At 40.6% G+C, this 15569-nt stretch overlaps 8 protein-coding genes across 17 annotated transcripts; 5 read left to right on the top strand and 3 right to left on the bottom strand.

Moving 5' to 3' along the window:
- Nucleotides 1-258: 258 nt before the first annotated feature.
- On the top strand, nucleotides 259-3801 carry LOC108150294 (histone-lysine N-methyltransferase E(z)). Of its 2 annotated transcripts, XM_017278399.2 has the most exons (8): nucleotides 259-492; nucleotides 560-1285; nucleotides 1384-1544; nucleotides 1730-1744; nucleotides 2099-2196; nucleotides 2263-2452; nucleotides 2517-3086; nucleotides 3335-3801. In XM_017278399.2, exons 1-8 carry the CDS (start codon nucleotides 371-373, stop codon nucleotides 3742-3744), a joined length of 2292 nt encoding a protein of 763 aa, XP_017133888.1. In that variant the 5' UTR covers nucleotides 259-370; the 3' UTR covers nucleotides 3745-3801. The 2 variants fall into 2 exon arrangements, with proteins under 2 accessions (XP_017133888.1, XP_017133889.1); XM_017278400.2 differs by lacking the exon at nucleotides 1730-1744.
- On the bottom strand, nucleotides 3766-7286 carry LOC108150295 (chromosome transmission fidelity protein 8 homolog). Its single transcript, XM_017278401.2, has 3 exons — nucleotides 7172-7286; nucleotides 4169-4292; nucleotides 3766-4108 (listed from the first exon to the last, which is right to left on the bottom strand). Exons 1-3 carry the CDS (start codon nucleotides 7189-7191, stop codon nucleotides 3803-3805), a joined length of 450 nt encoding a protein of 149 aa, XP_017133890.1. The 5' UTR covers nucleotides 7192-7286; the 3' UTR covers nucleotides 3766-3802.
- LOC108150293 (general transcription and DNA repair factor IIH helicase subunit XPB) lies at nucleotides 4398-7059 on the bottom strand. Its single transcript, XM_017278397.2, has 3 exons — nucleotides 6930-7059; nucleotides 5058-6868; nucleotides 4398-4999 (listed from the first exon to the last, which is right to left on the bottom strand). Exons 1-3 carry the CDS (start codon nucleotides 6979-6981, stop codon nucleotides 4454-4456), a joined length of 2409 nt encoding a protein of 802 aa, XP_017133886.1. The 5' UTR covers nucleotides 6982-7059; the 3' UTR covers nucleotides 4398-4453.
- Nucleotides 7287-7659: 373 nt separating the features above from the next.
- LOC108150169 lies at nucleotides 7660-8603 on the top strand. Its single transcript, XM_017278139.2, has 5 exons — nucleotides 7660-7906; nucleotides 7969-8052; nucleotides 8108-8255; nucleotides 8314-8400; nucleotides 8453-8603. Exons 1-5 carry the CDS (start codon nucleotides 7706-7708, stop codon nucleotides 8503-8505), a joined length of 573 nt encoding a protein of 190 aa, XP_017133628.1. The 5' UTR covers nucleotides 7660-7705; the 3' UTR covers nucleotides 8506-8603.
- Nucleotides 8557-10283, top strand: LOC108150104. 6 transcript variants are annotated; one of them, XM_041708422.1, is made up of 6 exons: nucleotides 8559-8784; nucleotides 8848-8931; nucleotides 8998-9145; nucleotides 9199-9297; nucleotides 9363-9485; nucleotides 9647-9733. In XM_041708422.1, exons 1-5 carry the CDS (start codon nucleotides 8653-8655, stop codon nucleotides 9446-9448), a joined length of 549 nt encoding a protein of 182 aa, XP_041564356.1. In that variant the 5' UTR covers nucleotides 8559-8652; the 3' UTR covers nucleotides 9449-9485; nucleotides 9647-9733. The 6 variants fall into 6 exon arrangements, 5 of the variants coding, with proteins under 5 accessions (XP_041564354.1, XP_041564353.1, XP_041564356.1 ...); XR_005977275.1 differs by adding an exon at nucleotides 10231-10283 and having other exon boundaries at nucleotides 8557-8784; nucleotides 9199-9854; XM_041708420.1 differs by having other exon boundaries at nucleotides 8557-8784; nucleotides 9199-9485; nucleotides 9647-9766.
- Nucleotides 10284-10384: 101 nt separating this feature from the next.
- On the top strand, nucleotides 10385-11241 carry LOC108150171. Of its 2 annotated transcripts, none has more exons than XM_017278141.2 (3): nucleotides 10385-10528; nucleotides 10587-10818; nucleotides 10875-11241. In XM_017278141.2, the coding sequence occupies exons 1-3, from the start codon at nucleotides 10415-10417 to the stop codon at nucleotides 11126-11128; spliced, it is 600 nt and encodes a 199-aa protein (XP_017133630.1). In that variant the 5' UTR covers nucleotides 10385-10414; the 3' UTR covers nucleotides 11129-11241. The 2 variants fall into 2 exon arrangements, with proteins under 2 accessions (XP_017133630.1, XP_017133631.1); XM_017278142.2 differs by having other exon boundaries at nucleotides 10413-10528; nucleotides 10592-10818.
- A 344-nt stretch (nucleotides 11242-11585) lies between these two features.
- On the bottom strand, nucleotides 11586-12391 carry LOC108150103. The gene is made up of 4 exons (XM_017278067.1): nucleotides 12275-12391; nucleotides 12126-12209; nucleotides 11919-12066; nucleotides 11586-11866 (listed from the first exon to the last, which is right to left on the bottom strand). The coding sequence occupies exons 1-4, from the start codon at nucleotides 12380-12382 to the stop codon at nucleotides 11586-11588; spliced, it is 621 nt and encodes a 206-aa protein (XP_017133556.1). The 5' UTR covers nucleotides 12383-12391.
- Nucleotides 12392-13400: 1009 nt separating this feature from the next.
- LOC108150173 lies at nucleotides 13401-14318 on the top strand. Of its 3 annotated transcripts, none has more exons than XM_017278144.2 (4): nucleotides 13404-13690; nucleotides 13747-13865; nucleotides 13927-14077; nucleotides 14141-14318. In XM_017278144.2, exons 1-4 carry the CDS (start codon nucleotides 13519-13521, stop codon nucleotides 14272-14274), a joined length of 576 nt encoding a protein of 191 aa, XP_017133633.1. In that variant the 5' UTR covers nucleotides 13404-13518; the 3' UTR covers nucleotides 14275-14318. The 3 variants fall into 3 exon arrangements, with proteins under 3 accessions (XP_041564100.1, XP_017133633.1, XP_017133634.1); XM_017278145.2 differs by having other exon boundaries at nucleotides 13578-13690; nucleotides 13760-13865; XM_041708166.1 differs by lacking the exon at nucleotides 14141-14318 and having other exon boundaries at nucleotides 13401-13690; nucleotides 13747-13861; nucleotides 13927-14058.
- The last annotated feature ends 1251 nt before the right edge of the window (nucleotides 14319-15569 follow it).

The following is a 15569-nucleotide window of genomic DNA, read 5'->3' on the forward strand; positions in this document are numbered from 1 at the left end:
CTACGAAGAGAATGAATTAGTCAACACTAAAAGACATGGTCGTAGCAAAAATGGGGTACTAAATGGCATCCCTTATAAATTATTATGCCAAAGAAATAATACATTTTATAAGTAATGTGTTTGCTAGTATTAATATAATTTTTTTTTTTTTTAATTTGAGTATTGCACTATTTTAATGGTTACCTAAGAGGTTTTTTGTAAATAAAAACCCTCAAAATGGGTTTTGGCCTACGTCCATGTGCTAAGGTTGTTTTCCTGAACGTGAAACGGTCACACTTGGGCAGCTGTTGCGAAAAAAGGCGGAAAAATAAACCTTGTAAAATTAATTGTAGTCGTAAATGCAAAAAATTTAAGGTGTTTAAACGACGAAATGAACAACACTAAGGTGCCACCCGAGTGGAAGAGGCGTGTCAAATCGGAATATATCAAAATCAGGCAACAGAAGCGCCACAAACGAGCCGACGAAATCAAGGAGGCGTGGATAAAGAATTGGTAAGCGCGGGAAGGAGAAGGTAGAAGTCTGGAAACGAAGCTATCGAAATCTTTGTTTATCCCCCAGGGACGAGCACAACCATAATGTTCAGGATCTGTATTGCGAGTCGAAAGTTTGGCAGGCTAAACCGTACGATCCGCCGCATGTGGACTGTGTGAAGCGAGCGGAGGTGACCAGCTACAATGGCATTCCCAGTGGCCCCCAGAAGATTCCGATCTGCGTGATCAACGCCGTCACACCCATTCCCACCATGTACACGTGGGCGCCCACCCAACAGAACTTCATGGTCGAGGACGAGACGGTGCTGCACAATATTCCCTACATGGGCGACGAGGTCCTCGATAAGGATGGCAAGTTCATCGAGGAACTGATCAAGAACTACGATGGCAAAGTCCACGGCGATAAGGATCCGTCGTTCATGGATGATGCCATCTTCGTGGAACTGGTCCATGCCCTTATGCGTTCTCATAGCAAGGAATTGGAGGAAGCCACGCCGGGCACATCCACATCCATAAAGACGGAGACATCTGTAAAACCCAAAGAAGGGAATGAGAATGATGAAGTGGATGTGGCTCGAGAATCTCCCGAGAAACTCGAGAAAACTGACAGTAAAGTCGATCTGCGAGTGGTGGAGAAGAAGGAAAAGGAGGAAGCTGAGACCAACGAGGCTGGCGATGTTAAGCCAGCGGTGGAAGATGCCAAGGACAAGCTGCCCTTTCCTGCTCCTATCATTTTCCAGGCCATCAGCGCCAACTTTCCAGATAAGGGAACTGCACAAGAGCTCAAAGAGAAGTAGGTTTTTTTAAGCAATTATTATTACATTAACATAGGGAGGGCTTATTATTATTATTATTATTATTCAAATTAATTGAACACACTTATTGTTTTAGGTACATTGAGCTCACCGAACACCAGGATCCGGAGCGTCCCCAGGAGTGCACGCCCAATATAGATGGCATCAAGGCTGAGAGTGTCTCTCGGGAAAGGACTATGCACTCCTTTCACACACTCTTCTGTCGGCGATGTTTCAAATACGATTGCTTTTTGCACCGTAAGTTTAACCGTGGGAACTTCTGCCAGCTGGGTTACCTAATGACTTTACGTTTTGTTTTTGCTTTTCTTTTCTTGTTTGGAAACAATTTAATTATTGCCAAAAAAAAAAAAAAAAAATCCTTACCATTTCTTAAACCCAAAAATGAAATTCAAAAATGTTGTATTGAATTAATTGCAATTTAGGTCACCATGTGCAGGGTGAGTCGTTGTTGTAGTTGTTGTTTCGATAACCACACGCACACACTCTCATGCCGTTAGCCCGTCCACGCCTCCGCATCCTCATCTCGCTGTCTATGAATATAATATATATATATATAAATAATCCCTCATATCTGTGGATAATTGGCTATGTTTGTCATGTGTCTAAATTGATTCTTCGGTGTTGCTCACCTCATTCCGTGTGGCTTTGCCTGGACCATTTCTGTATCCCTCTCTCTCTTTCTCTCTGGAAAAGTAACCGATTACCCTCATGCTAATCCAAAAGCATTTCATGGTCATCAAGTGTTGTGTGGTCAATGGAGTCCTTCTAATTCCGTTGCTCTCTTTCCACAGGCTTGCAGGGACATGCGGGTCCCAATCTGCAGAAGCGTCGCTATCCGGAGCTGAAGACCTTCGCCGATCCCTGCAGCAACTCCTGCTATATGTTGATTGTAAGTTGGATAAGTACATTTTAAACGCTTACGAAATATTCTATACTGTCTCATGATTATTTCCAGGATGGCATGAAGGAAAAGCTGGCGGCCGATAGCAAAACACCGCCCATTGATTCCTGCAATGAGGCCAGTTCCGAGGACAGTAATGACAGCAACAGTCAGTTTAGCAACAAGGACTTCAGCCATGAGAACAGCAAGGATAATGGTCTGACTGTCAATAGCGCAGCCGTCGCTGAGATTAACTCAATAATGGGTGAGTTCTAGCCTTAAACAATAACTCTTCCATGGAGTTAATAACTTTTTTTTTTTTTTTTCAGCTGGCATGATGAACATCACCAGTACGCAGTGCGTCTGGACTGGAGCCGATCAGGCGCTCTATCGTGTTTTGCACAAAGTTTATTTGAAAAACTATTGTGCGATTGCTCACAATATGCTGACAAAAACCTGCCGCCAGGTGTATGAGTTTGCCCAAAAGGAGGATGCCGAGTTCAGTTTCGAGGATCTGCGTCAGGACTTCACGCCACCGCGCAAAAAGAAGAAGAAGCAACGCCTTTGGTCGCTGCACTGCCGAAAGATTCAGCTGAAAAAGGACTCGTCCTCGAATCACGTTTACAATTATACACCCTGCGACCATCCCGGACATCCCTGCGACATGAACTGCTCGTGCATTCAGACTCAGAACTTCTGTGAGAAATTCTGCAACTGCAGCAGCGATTGCCAGAATCGTTTTCCAGGATGTCGCTGCAAAGCGCAGTGCAACACAAAGCAGTGTCCTTGCTACCTGGCGGTGCGCGAATGCGATCCTGATCTTTGCCAAGCCTGTGGAGCGGATCAGTTTAAGTTGACCAAGATCACGTGCAAGAATGTTTGCGTGCAGCGGGGACTGCGTAAGGAATTTTTCTTCTTTTTTATATATAATATCTGACCCGTTAAATGAGAGCTTGTTAATCAGTTATAATATCTGTTTTTTCTAACTTTTTAAGTCATAACAACTTTTAAGACTTAATACTATCATGTTATGGTCATTAGGTAGAACTTTTTTCCATTATATTTAGATTAAATGAGACTCAAAAATCCAGAAATAGAAATAGGATATAATTTTTGAAATACTAACCAATTACATCCCACTTTCCAGACAAACACTTGCTGATGGCCCCCTCTGACATTGCCGGCTGGGGAATCTTTCTCAAGGAAGGCGCCCAAAAGAATGAGTTCATTTCGGAATATTGTGGAGAGATCATTTCCCAAGACGAAGCCGATCGGCGAGGCAAAGTTTACGACAAGTACATGTGCTCGTTCCTCTTCAATCTAAACAACGATTTTGTTGTGGATGCCACTAGGAAGGGGAACAAGATCCGATTCGCCAATCATTCCATTAATCCCAACTGCTATGCCAAGGTGATGATGGTCACCGGCGACCATCGCATCGGCATCTTTGCCAAGCGGGCCATTCAGCCCGGCGAGGAGCTCTTCTTCGACTACAGATACGGACCCACAGAGCAGCTCAAGTTCGTGGGCATCGAGCGTGAGATGGAGATTGTTTAATGAATAGTCTACTGATGAATCTACTCTATATGAATAAAACTATATTTTCATAAAACACTCAAACGGACTTGGCCACATTGGCTATAATTGGTTTTGGACGCGATTTGAAGATCAATTTCTTGGTGCAAACAGCGCGAACAGTGTACTCGGTTCTCTGGCGACTCTTGTGCTCCTGGGCAATCGTGTGATCCAGCACAGTGCGTTCTGCTCCCGTGGTGGCATTCAGCATGCTCACATCCTGAGAGGCCATGCTCGTATCCAAGAGTCGTTCTCCCTCATTGGTCTTGGACTTTTCCAGCACCGCAAATGGTTTATCCAACTTTTGTTCGCGGCCCTGAAGAATGTGATGGCCTATGATGAGAATCTGGCAATGATAAAAAGGGGATTTGTTAATAATTGGTTTGAGTTATTGATTTCAACTCACAGGTTGTCCATATTTATTGTAGTAAAGGTCGCCAATGAACTGATCATGCATGTCCTGATTACTTCTCACCTCCAGGTCGCCTTGTAGCTCTATAATAGCCCAATCACCTTTGCCAGCGCTTTGTCTGAAATACAAAATCATAGATTTTAATTTCCCATATCATGTTTTTATATAATTAATCCTCGGTCTTAGGGATTCACTTGATCCCAAAAAGTGCAAGAGACTTATATTTATTTTTTGTAGAATTTTATTCATGCTTCACAGTTGCCTACGACTGTATAAAGTCTATCCCCTGAATTTCTTGAACAGCGGATGCACGCTGCCCACATTCTTGCGGCGATGTTCGTAGTAGATGGCGTCATCTCCGCCCGACATCGAACTTAGACCGCCAGCTCTTCGGACGGTGCCGCCCGCACCACTTGGACGGAAGCCCGGTTCGCCCGGCAGCTTCTCATCCTCGCAGTCCAAATCGGAGGCGGACAGGACTAATTGGAGAAGCTGACCCTGCTCCTCCTGGGTGCCGTACATCAGATCTGCGTCCGTGTCCATGCCCTTGAGATGCGTGATAACCTTGTAACTGTAGCCCTGGTTGACCAAGAACCGCTGACGCTTGCGGGAGTAGCTCATCTCCATGGTGTCCTGCGAGACGAGCGTGTAGAAGAAAGCGTTGTACTCCTCGGCAATGGCGCCCTTCTTGGCACGCAGGATACGACCCAGACGTTGGGCTTCCTGGCGACGAGAGCCTCCGTGCGAGGAGATCTGAATAAGCACGTTGGCCTCGGGCAAATCGAAACTGGTGTCGGCCACTTTCGACACGAAAATTGTGTTCACCTGTAACGGATATTGTATTATTAATTGTTATATTATTTATTAAATTTACTGCACGCACCTTGGAGTTAAATTTAAAGTTCTGCAGAATCTGGATACGTTCGTTCTGCGAGGTGGGACCGTAGATGAAAGGCTTGTTCATCTTGATGGCATAGTGCTTTAGGGCAAACACATTGTCCGAGAAGACAATCGTTTTGTCGCCTCGCTGCTCGTGATATTTGATGAGAAACTGGCAGCTGCGGAACTTGGAGGGATTCATCACATAGAGCAGCATCTTCTTGGAGGTCTTTGTGGTCAGGTACTCGCGGTAGAACTCTGGCGACATGGGGCACCACACCTCAGCGCACTGCACACGTGCGATGTAGCCCTTCTTTTGCAGCTCCAGCCAGTTGGCCTCGTATAGCTTTGGTCCAATCAAGAAGTTGAGATCCGCAATCTTGTCATCTTCACGCAGTAACGTTGCCGTCAATCCAAGCTTGCAGTGGGACTGAACTATGGTCAGCACACGACGGAACATTTTGGCTGGGATTGTGTGCACTTCGTCCAGCACCATGATTCCCCATTCCTGCTCTTGCAGCCAGCGCATCGTTTGCTCTGCCTCCCAGGATCTCTTTTGTGTGTGTGTGATCATGGAATAGGTGGTCACGAGTATGCCACAACCCATGGGTTTGTCTTTTGCCTCGGAGGTGAACCTACAGATCATGCTATCATCCGCAGTGGACCACATTTTGAACTGCTGTTTCCACTGCTCCACGGAAACGCCACTGTTGCACAACACCAGAGCTCTTTTCCTCACAGTGCAGCAGGCCGTGACTCCTACAAGGGATTTTCCAGCTCCGCAAGGAAGAACAATGACCCCAGAACGGGCTCTTCCATTGCCAAACATCTTGCGCAGACTCTTCTCCTGATATGGACGCAAAACGGCAGCGGGTTTCAAGTCTATATTGATGTCGGGATTGTTGGTGTCATTGCGAAAATCGTACTCGGCCAGCAGGGGATGCTCAATCTCGATGCAGCGCTTCTGAATCACCTCGATCTTCTCCTGGGCCACCTCAAAGGATACAGTCTTCAGATTGGCCTCATCCTCGTCCTCCTCCTCCTTGTCGATCTTCTCGTAGAAATCTGTGATGTCCTCGGGCACTGCCGTTGTTCCATCTGCGGCTGTAGGAGCACCTCCAGCTGCCGCAGGATCCTCTGCCGGCTTGTCCGTTGCCCCCGGCGGCAATTTCGTGCCGAACTGTGTGATGGCCTTGCCATCGAGGGTGCCCTGAATGAAGTCCTCACCTTCGCTGCGAATCAGGCGGCATTTCTGGATCACCGGATCTTTAAGTAACTTCTGCAGCACCTCGGGATGTGGTGACTCTATAAAGTACTTGTTGTGCTTCAAGACCAGCTTGACTTTGCCATAGGAAAGGGTGCAAAGGCGGATAAACTCCAGGATGCCCTCGGGAATGCTAGTTTTGCTCAATCTCTTGAGGTATTCCACAATGTCATGGGTTTGCAGGCCCACCGAAACGGCGGCATATAAACTATAGGCCGTGAGCTTATATTCATGGATGTGTTCCGGTCGGCAGACGGGTTCCGAGATGGCGATGAGGAAGTCATGGGCGTGCTTGTAGACAGGTGAAAAGGATTCCAGGAAGACGTGACCGTTGGGAGCCACCCAAAGTGGGCGATTGCCGTGGTCCTGGCGGAGTTGCATTTGCGCCCGGTAATCCTTGGCCCCGTATTCATCCGTATTGATTTGTTCATCATTAGTTTCCGCGTTTTTGGAGGCAGCACCCGGAACTCCGTCCGATTCTGTGGCATCCAAACTGTCGTTGTCGTCCACCAGTTGAGTGAATGCCTCATCCTCGACACGTCGCTTTTTTGCTGGGGAAAATTCCCTAAGTTACGCCTCATTTGTGTTGTTTTTCACATGTCCCATACTCACCGAATTTATCCGAACCACTGCGATCCTTTTTCGACTTTTTTGGCGGCGCCATTTGAACAAAAAACAAAAAATAATTTCACAATAGATCCGCGCACTAAATCGCAGATTGCCAGAAACGAGATGACAATAAGTAAATAAGGTGGCAACACTGCCACTTGCAGCCGGCCAAAGACAAGACCTTTGTTATAACTTATTTTCACCTTATAATAAGCCTTATTTATACTGGATTTCAAGATACTTACGTCCTTACTAGAATGGGCATGTTGTTTTTGGCTTGCACAACTCACAACAGTTAATAAACCGGCGAAATAACAAAGACGACCGCCTAAAACCACTTTTGACTCGTTTTGCAACACTGAGAAATCGATAGGCGATAGCAACATAGCGATGCCATATTATATATGGTCAGCTGTTTACAGTTTTACAGCCTATGAACATTCCAAATTCAATTCAAATCAAAAAAATTGTAAAACCTAAAAAAGTATACGAACAAATATAACACAAACTAACTAATTTGAGCCAACTAACTATTAAAAATATTCTTTTAGCTATCTTAAAGTACAATAAAAAAAAATAAAGTTTCTTGTTTACTAAAACCACAAAATTTCATATCATTATTTTCAAAAAACAACTATTACTTTATTTTCTATACTTTTTAATATATTTGTTTTAAAAATATATTTTTAAAAATTCTTTCCTAAGTCATTGTCGTAAAAATATAATCCCAAGTGCTTTGATCTTATGCTCAACAGATGTGAGAAATACATTTTGAAATAATGACCTCAGACAAGAAGAAATCCCCGGCAAAAAAGAAATCGCCGGAGAAAAAAAAGAACAAGGATAAAAAGTCGAAAAAGGGTTCTAAAAAAGGAGCTGTCAGCTCCAGTCTTGCGAAGATATGTTTTGCCATAGCTGTTTCCGATCTTTTGCATGCCTTGTATTTCACCATACAGACGATGATTCTTTTGATTCACAAGGTAGGTAATGTTTAATTAAAAATGAAATATTTTATAAAAAACACACACATTTAAATAAACAGTTCAGCATGTTTGCTATGTTGGCGCTTCTGGGTGTCATTTTCTGGGTTGTAATTGTCGTTATGCTTATTGTTGGACTATGGAAGGTTCGTAGGCACTACTTGTAATTAATAGATATCTTAAATATGAAATTCCCATCAGCGAAAGGCAAGTTTGGTTCGATTTTGGCTTATATTTTCTTTAGCTGGCTTTATCACCGATGTTCTATTCCTTCTTTGGGGCATAGCGACTTCAATCACTGTGGATTGGGACCGTCTTCAAGAGTTTTCAATCGTCTTCTTCGGCATATGTAAGATTTATATAAATTATATTAATATTTATTTATTTACCTCTGATATATTTTTTAGTTATTGAAAGTACCTGCATTTATCTCATACATCGGTATTATCAGACTATGGGTGAAAAGCATAAAGAGAAACGGCCCTTGTGTCCCTGTAAGCAAGCTGTTAACATTATTTGATAGTTATTTTTAATACTTTTTAATAGGTAGCGGCAATAGTGACAAGAAAAAATCAAAAAAGAAGCATGCCAAAAAATAAAAAAGTTCCATTGATATATTTACATATTTAAAACATGATTAGTTGGCCTTGTTTCTTCTAGCCTAATAAAATATATTTTTATACCATTGCTTGACAAAGTTGCGTTATTTAATAAGTTTTCAAGGAATCAATTATAATTCATAGGAAATGGCGTTTGGAATCAAAGAGTGGAATTTCCCTAAGGATAACCTTTTAAGGATGTGTTTCCTAATTTCCGCAATTGAATTATTGCGTTCGCTTTATTTCTCATTTAGTTCGGTTACTGTGATGACATCGCATGTAAGTTTTAACCAAATTTTTGAATATTTTAACTATATAAATTGATCACCCGATATGCTTTAGACGAATTATTATACCATAATAGCTTTTCTAAGCACTATAGCGTGGATTTTGACCGTTGTTCGACTTTTTGTGGGTTTGTGGATGGTAGGTTGTAAAAAAAAATGAGTTGTTACTGAAGTCAAAATATTTGATTAACTTATTTTTAATTAGAGTCGTCCAAATCTTCTTGTATTTTGGTTACTTTTTTCTGGCTTTGCCACTGTCACGCATATTATTTTCTTGATTTGGAATGTAACGTCTTCTCCCATTTTCGATGAGGATCATTTTAAGCACTGGGCTATTTTGTATTTGGGAATTCGTAATGTTTTTATTTAATATTGTTTGAGAGAAAATAACCAAATATTTTTGCAGTTTATGAGTGCACTTGTTTGTACTTAGTATTTAGATATTTCCAGAGGCTGTGTTCCTATTGTCTTCTGGAAGGCGGCAACTATGGTTTTATCTCTGAAGGTGGTAATGGTAAGCGGGCATCTAAGCTACTTACTTTATGGCGACCATTTCATCTAGAAACACAGAAGACTGTCACAGAGATGCTGAAACAGAGACAATTTCAACAACTTCAAACACAATTACTGCTGAAAATAAAACAGAAGATTATTAAGCTTATTTGGAGAAAATCAAGAAAAAGCACAAATCTCGTATGTTCTTTTGATTATGGGAAGGCACTCTCTATGAATTACAAAAAAAAAAAATTAAATACAAACATTTCTTATCGGTTGATTTCAATTTACCGGCCAATGGAGAGAGAGAACCAAATCATTTTCCTCCTACAAACAATAATAATAATTGAGTTACACAGTTTTCCATCTACTTTACGATGCCTTCGAGGACAAGAGCTAGTCACGTTGCCAACGGGGGACCAGGACCAGGACAATCCAATCTCCAGGGCCTGCTGACAAAACAAATGCCATAAATGAGAAGCAGGCAGATGGTCGCACAAAACTTGTCATATCTTTGTCGGCAAAGGCGGGTTGTGTGATTTTTTTGGGAGTCCTCTAATAGTGAAGGTCAAAGAACATAAATAAAATAGCTGTGAGGATAAATATAAAAATGAATATTTATATTAAAATATTAAATGCAAACATGGAGCTATAAAAATTGTTTCATTGGCAATTTAAGGCGAAAAAAAAATACTTCCAAAAAAGATAATTGATTCTAAAAAGTAAATTTCCCTTATCATACAATGTTGTTTCCTTGCCTTTCACTATAGAAATTTAATATTGTTTTCTTTATTACAAATGGAGTTAAATATTTGAAATTTTGCAAATATTGCTTTTTTTCTAAAAGTGTGTGCTATTAATATGAGTTTAAAAAAATTTTTAAGAAATACATAATCTTGTGATAAAAAGTTTAATATAGTTTTTATTCCTTTTGCCACTGTAGCAAACCAAACCTTTTGGCCCACTGTGCGCTGCCTGGGAATTTTGGCAATCAAACGGCATTGATTAACAGTCAGCCAAGACCATTCCCCCCACCTCCACCTCTTGGCAAGTACGTGCTTATCATCATTATAGCTTTGATTTAGTAGACAACATTCCCAATGATGTGATGAACCTGAGCCGGGGCGATGGGGTCAAATTCTGATGGATATTTAGTGCCCTGCGCCTATTGCATCGCCTTGCTGGACTTCATATCCGCCGTGCTATTCGCAATTATCTCAGCAGTGGTATTTTCCAAGCATGTAAGTCGATAAGCTCCATACCTTTGGTGAAATTATGGTTACATTTTGGCATTTCCAGGGTAGTTGGACAGCATTGGTAGCGCTGATCTTCACCATCTTCTGGATGCTCGTAATCATTACTTTATTGGCGGGGATCTACAGGAGAAAACTGGGATTGGTTCGTTTTTGGTTGGTGTTCACCTGTCTGGGAATACTCATAGATGGAGTTATACTGCTTTATGGCCTGACTTTGGCCATTTCGGTGAACTGGGAGGGTGTTAAGATCACAGTGCTGCCATTCGTGGGATTGGGTTAGTTTTAATAATTACTCTTAACATCAATTGGTGATATTATTCATATTTTACAGCTGTGGAAATGACATTTGTCTACATAATTTACCTCTTCTATCTGGATATGACTGGCTATAGTCCTCCAGCACCACCACATGAAGAGCCTCATAGACTAACTAGCGGCAGCGAGGTAGAATACACCGAGGAAACAGATAAGACCTTGGATCGCAAGGATCTAAAACGCATGGAAAAACAGGCCAAAGAACGTATGAAAAAGGATAAAGCTGCTTTAAAAAAACTACAAAAACAAATGCGAAAGGGAATGAATTAGGTGTTTTAATAAGTACTCAAAAAAATTAGTTTATATTTTTAAAATGATTTATATATATATTTTTTTTGCCTTTAATTATAAATCTTGTTTAGAGCTCTAAAAAGCGCAGTATCCTTTGTCTTCGTTTTTGTTTGAAAAAAAAGCTCTTTAACTTTTATCACATTTAGGTTTGTGCACCTTTTCACACCCACACAACCCACTCACACAGACTTACTGTGCCGATGTTAAACACAAAATCCTTTTAAAAAAATTTGTTCAGCAGCGAGTAAAGAAAAATCAAGATACATACCATTCACATTCAGGGAATGCGGCGCCTTGCATTCCCTGTAAGTAAAACAAAATAAATATTTGTAGGCAGTTATTAGGTTTCGGAATTATTCGAAAAGCGAACGAAAAAAATAGTTTGTTTTTTGTGAAATAATTTTTATAGATATAGATAAAAAATGAAAAATAAAGATCAATTATATGGCGATAGATTGCTATTAGAAGACTGAAGAAAACTCAGCTTCATGGGATGTGATGGTGTGTTGTAAACTATTTTTCCTCTGGGATGTTGGATTTGGTAACGATTCTTGGGTTGAACTCTGGTTTGACTTTGTCGTTGGTGTTTGGGTTCACGATGCGGCTCTGTAAGATGTTGTTTAACAACTTTTCTCTCTATGGCTTTGTGACAGGCTTGACAAAATTCCAAAGTTACATAAAACCGGTAAACAATGTAAAGGAAAATGCACTCTATAACTTAAAAATACCAAAATTAATTGAAAGGCCAATCGAATTGTATTGCACTCACGCAATCCCAGCATCAGCAACAATCCATTTTTGATCAGACCCAGTTGGAAAGAGCTCTCGTTGAAAACGGCATACAAAATCAGGCACATCTCCACCAGGATTCCAAGGCAGGAGAAGATAATCCAGACACGAACACATCTGGGATTGCGCTGTAATTAAGCGGACGATACCATCACGCTGCCATCGATTGTGAACCACTTTTTTATACCCCATGAATTCCAATCAGGAGCATCAGTATCATCGATACCCAGAAAAGCCCAAAAACAACTGCGAAAATTGTCAGCCAACTCAACTGGGGGAGATACGAATGGGATATGTGAAGGTTTCAGCAATTATAGAATATCAGTGCTGCCTTACGCGTTTACAGATCGTCTTAAAGCTGACCAAAGAAAAGAGCACGGCGCTGACAAGATCAAAGAGGGCCACTCCGTAGCCCCACATCAACAGCGAATTCTGCGAAATCATGTCGAATATAGAAAACACGATTTTTGGCAATCAATGAAAAGAAAGTTAGATCACTTTTGTTGGGATAAGATAAAGTTTTAGTTTTTAAAACAAACAAAAACAGAATGTATTAAAGAATGAATTAAGTAACAAATATCTTTGATGTTTTATCAAAAGCATAAAACTTTACAAATTAAAAAATTAGTTTTAAGATATTATTGACTCTCTTTTTTATATCGATTATATATTTTGTGGCATATTTTTGGGACTCAATGTGTTTGACTCGGATTTTAAATTAATCGTTTTGATATTCGAACATATCTCTAATTCAATTTATTATGGTTTTTTAATTTATGCAAATTGAGTAGAAAAGGTTTTTAACCACTGAGCAAGATCTGATAACACCCTCGACAGGGTATAAAAACGGAAACGGAAATGACAGCCAAGTCTCGCAGCAATGGCTGTCGCATCTATTTATGCAGAGGCAAAATGAGACATACCACCGTATAAGTATATACGCACACATAATGCCGCGCTGATGAAATACGTGCGGCGGCAGCTCACACGCACACTCGTCCATTTTTCTACCCCTGTGTGAGTGAACGAGAGCGGGGGAATCCCCGTTGACAAATATAATTTACTTTTTTCGCGCTCATTTGCAACTCGAGCGGAGCAAGAAGTGGCGATGCCCCGGGGTGCGACAAAGCCTTCTTAAACATCTCACTTCCAGTTTAAGTTTTGCCAACAGGAGCAACAGGGAGCTTGAGAACCATAGAAATGGGTTACCTTTTTGTATAAAACAAAAATCAAAAATAAATTGTGCTTTCTTTCCATTGCATAATATAATATATTGTTTTAAAGAATTTAATTTTTCAAAGAATTTGTAAAGTGAGTATTAAATTAGTTGCACCTTAGCATAGATAAGTTTCTAGTCATTATTTATTTTCCTTTTTTGTGTTAAACTCACGTAAAAACATTGCAGACGCAAATATTTTATTAAGCAATTAAAGTCCACAACAATAAATATTTATTTGAAGCTGCTTTTATTTTACGGACTAACAATGCAAAATTTGTCATGTAAAATGATTTCTAAGACTTTTATATAACAACCAAAAGGAGAGTGATAGGGCAAAAGATATATACGTACATATCTCAGCATGATGAATGCTTTGAATGCCTTTGGGATGGCCATTGGCTGGATGGACATTGTGGGAGTGCTCTTCTTCGAACTGGTAATGTTCTATATGATGCGGCGTCGTCGTTTGGCAAAAGATGCCGAGGATATATCGATTGAGGCACCAAAGCAAAACCAGATGAATTCATTGCCCAGTGAGTGCAGTCAATAATGGTATATTCCAACTTTGTAACCATTATGTTCCATCGAGGCCTCTTGAACAGGAAAAATCTGAGTGAGACCGGAAACGTTTGGATATATTGGGGCTACTTGTTGATGCTGAATGTCTGGGTTGGCATTACGCTGCTCATGATAGCTGGCATCTCGTTGGTGGGTAAAACTACCCCGAGGATTCCCCATTAATTACATTTCTTTCATTTTTACATTTTAGCACAAACCAGAACTTATGACATTTTGGCTGATTTGGTGCGCTTGCGGATTGGTATTCGATGTGCTCTTCATTTTGTGGTGGGTTTACGAGCTCTTTGTGGGAGATGCCATCGAGGCGCTGACCAATATTCTCATCTCCCTGCTGACCATGGGTAAGTTTCAAATGATAAACAAAGTTATTTAGATTTGTATCATTATGATTTTGCCATTTTTAGCAATTGAGTCCGGCTTCATCTATGTTATTTATACCATCTACATAAATTTGTCCAACTCCCGGGAAGATGACGGGCACAAAGTGAAAAAAGAATCTGGACTTTCCCTGATGATGATTTCAGATTTAAATCGATAGAATTAAACGTTCTGTTATTAAAAACAAAATTATCTTTAGTTAAATTTTAAGTTGTTTTGTTTTTCTCTTTTCTTGATACTTTAAAATGTAGATAAAATTAAGTTTTGTTTCTATTAAATTACAAATTATAAATTAACGTTAACTAAACGTTAAATTAATATCTATATCTTGTAGTACAAAGTTTACTTTTAAAATTTGTTGGCTTGTCTTCTTTGTTATAATATACTTTATTTTTTACCCTTAAATTTATTTACAAGCAGTGCTAAAATAATGATAAAGGAAAACAAAGTACATGAAAATAATATCATTAAATTTGAATATTGAATTTCTTTTGAATATCGCCATACTGAGCTTACATTTTCTGTTTTTTATGCAACAGACCACAAACTCATTAAACAGCAGCTGCCCTGGGTCGTAGGTCATCCCTCATGCAGAGTCGGGCAGAAAAGCTTATTTTGCTGTGCCGCCTCTTGTTTCTCGTTTTCCTGTACTTCATCTGATTCTTTGCGGGGCTCTTGTAGTTTTTAATGGTCTGCAGCACGGAAATTGATTCATTTCCGTTTTTTGTTCTGCGCTTCCGCTTTATTCTGCTGTCCCTCCGCCGCTTAAAGTCCCAAGTCCTCAGCTGCCAGGACCAAAATCAAGTTGAAACGCTGTATTAGTCCTAATTCGGCATCTAATTCTATTTGCCGGGCTTGAAGAACAAAAGTGCGGGGATTGCGATTGTCAACTGTCACTTGCAACACGATGCCAAAGTGAAAAGCAAAATATTTCTTCTTTATTAAACATTGCTTGGAGTCCGTTTATTTTGTATATATGTATATATATTGCTTTTTTTTCTGCGGGTTTCTTTTGCCTCTATGCGCGCCAGTGGTCGTCCTCGAAGGAGCAACTGGCTGCTCAAATTTATTGTTTGCAAATTGAAATTCTTGTCGACACGCACGAGCAAATCCATTGGGAATGCACAGCATAGCGTTCTAGCGTCGCAGCATCTCAGCAGTTCGTCAGCGTCATAGTCAAAAATTTGGATTGGGGCATCACTGATGGAGGGGGCGTGGCAGTGGCTCTGGCACTGGCACTGGCATTGGCATTGGCGTTGGGACGGATTTGATGGCTTTTGTGCCCGGGCAGCAGCTCATCATGGCTTTTTAGTATTTATTAAGACTCTGATGTGCCATTCAAAATATTTCGAAAGAATCAACAAATATTTTCGAGCAACGTTGACAAACGGAAAATGGTCTTTGGTTGCCGGAAAAGCCAAACGGAAAATCGAAAAGCATTATAGCTTTTCCCAT

The sequence above is a fragment of the Drosophila elegans genome, unplaced genomic scaffold (assembly GCF_018152505.1).
Source record: "Drosophila elegans isolate 14027-0461.03 unplaced genomic scaffold, ASM1815250v1 contig_208, whole genome shotgun sequence".
Taxonomy (NCBI): Eukaryota; Metazoa; Arthropoda; class Insecta; order Diptera; family Drosophilidae; genus Drosophila; species Drosophila elegans.

Coding starts and splice junctions, on each gene's coding strand:
- LOC108150294 (XM_017278399.2), top strand. CDS start 371: ATGAACAACACTAAGGTGCCACCCGAGTGGAAGAGGCGTGTCAAATCG. Junction 1,286..1,383: donor GCACAAGAGCTCAAAGAGAA/GTAGGTTTTTTT, acceptor TTATTGTTTTAG/GTACATTGAGCTCACCGAAC. Junction 3,087..3,334: donor TTGCGTGCAGCGGGGACTGC/GTAAGGAATTTT, acceptor CCCACTTTCCAG/ACAAACACTTGCTGATGGCC.
- LOC108150293 (XM_017278397.2), bottom strand. CDS start 6,981: ATGGCGCCGCCAAAAAAGTCGAAAAAGGATCGCAGTGGTTCGGATAAA. Junction 6,869..6,929: donor CAGTGGTTCGGATAAATTCG/GTGAGTATGGGA, acceptor AATTTTCCCCAG/CAAAAAAGCGACGTGTCGAG. Junction 5,000..5,057: donor ACTTTAAATTTAACTCCAAG/GTGCGTGCAGTA, acceptor TATCCGTTACAG/GTGAACACAATTTTCGTGTC.
- LOC108150295 (XM_017278401.2), bottom strand. CDS start 7,191: ATGCCCATTCTAGTAAGGAC. Junction 4,293..7,171: donor ATGCCCATTCTAGTAAGGAC/GTAAGTATCTTG, acceptor TTTGTATTTCAG/ACAAAGCGCTGGCAAAGGTG. Junction 4,109..4,168: donor ACAATAAATATGGACAACCT/GTGAGTTGAAAT, acceptor TATCATTGCCAG/ATTCTCATCATAGGCCATCA.
- LOC108150169 (XM_017278139.2), top strand. CDS start 7,706: ATGACCTCAGACAAGAAGAAATCCCCGGCAAAAAAGAAATCGCCGGAG. Junction 8,053..8,107: donor TTATTGTTGGACTATGGAAG/GTTCGTAGGCAC, acceptor AATTCCCATCAG/CGAAAGGCAAGTTTGGTTCG. Junction 8,401..8,452: donor GAAACGGCCCTTGTGTCCCT/GTAAGCAAGCTG, acceptor ACTTTTTAATAG/GTAGCGGCAATAGTGACAAG.
- LOC108150104 (XM_041708419.1), top strand. CDS start 8,653: ATGGCGTTTGGAATCAAAGAGTGGAATTTCCCTAAGGATAACCTTTTA. Junction 9,146..9,198: donor TATTTTGTATTTGGGAATTC/GTAATGTTTTTA, acceptor ATATTTTTGCAG/TTTATGAGTGCACTTGTTTG. Junction 9,298..9,354: donor CTATGGTTTTATCTCTGAAG/GTGGTAATGGTA, acceptor CATTTCATCTAG/AAACACAGAAGACTGTCACA.
- LOC108150171 (XM_017278141.2), top strand. CDS start 10,415: ATGGGGTCAAATTCTGATGGATATTTAGTGCCCTGCGCCTATTGCATC. Junction 10,529..10,586: donor CAGTGGTATTTTCCAAGCAT/GTAAGTCGATAA, acceptor TGGCATTTCCAG/GGTAGTTGGACAGCATTGGT. Junction 10,819..10,874: donor GCTGCCATTCGTGGGATTGG/GTTAGTTTTAAT, acceptor CATATTTTACAG/CTGTGGAAATGACATTTGTC.
- LOC108150103 (XM_017278067.1), bottom strand. CDS start 12,382: ATGATTTCGCAGAATTCGCTGTTGATGTGGGGCTACGGAGTGGCCCTC. Junction 12,067..12,125: donor TCCTGATTGGAATTCATGGG/GTATAAAAAAGT, acceptor GCTTAATTACAG/CGCAATCCCAGATGTGTTCG. Junction 11,867..11,918: donor GTTGCTGATGCTGGGATTGC/GTGAGTGCAATA, acceptor GGTATTTTTAAG/TTATAGAGTGCATTTTCCTT.
- LOC108150173 (XM_017278144.2), top strand. CDS start 13,519: ATGATGAATGCTTTGAATGCCTTTGGGATGGCCATTGGCTGGATGGAC. Junction 13,691..13,746: donor CCAGATGAATTCATTGCCCA/GTGAGTGCAGTC, acceptor TGTTCCATCGAG/GCCTCTTGAACAGGAAAAAT. Junction 14,078..14,140: donor CATCTCCCTGCTGACCATGG/GTAAGTTTCAAA, acceptor TGCCATTTTTAG/CAATTGAGTCCGGCTTCATC.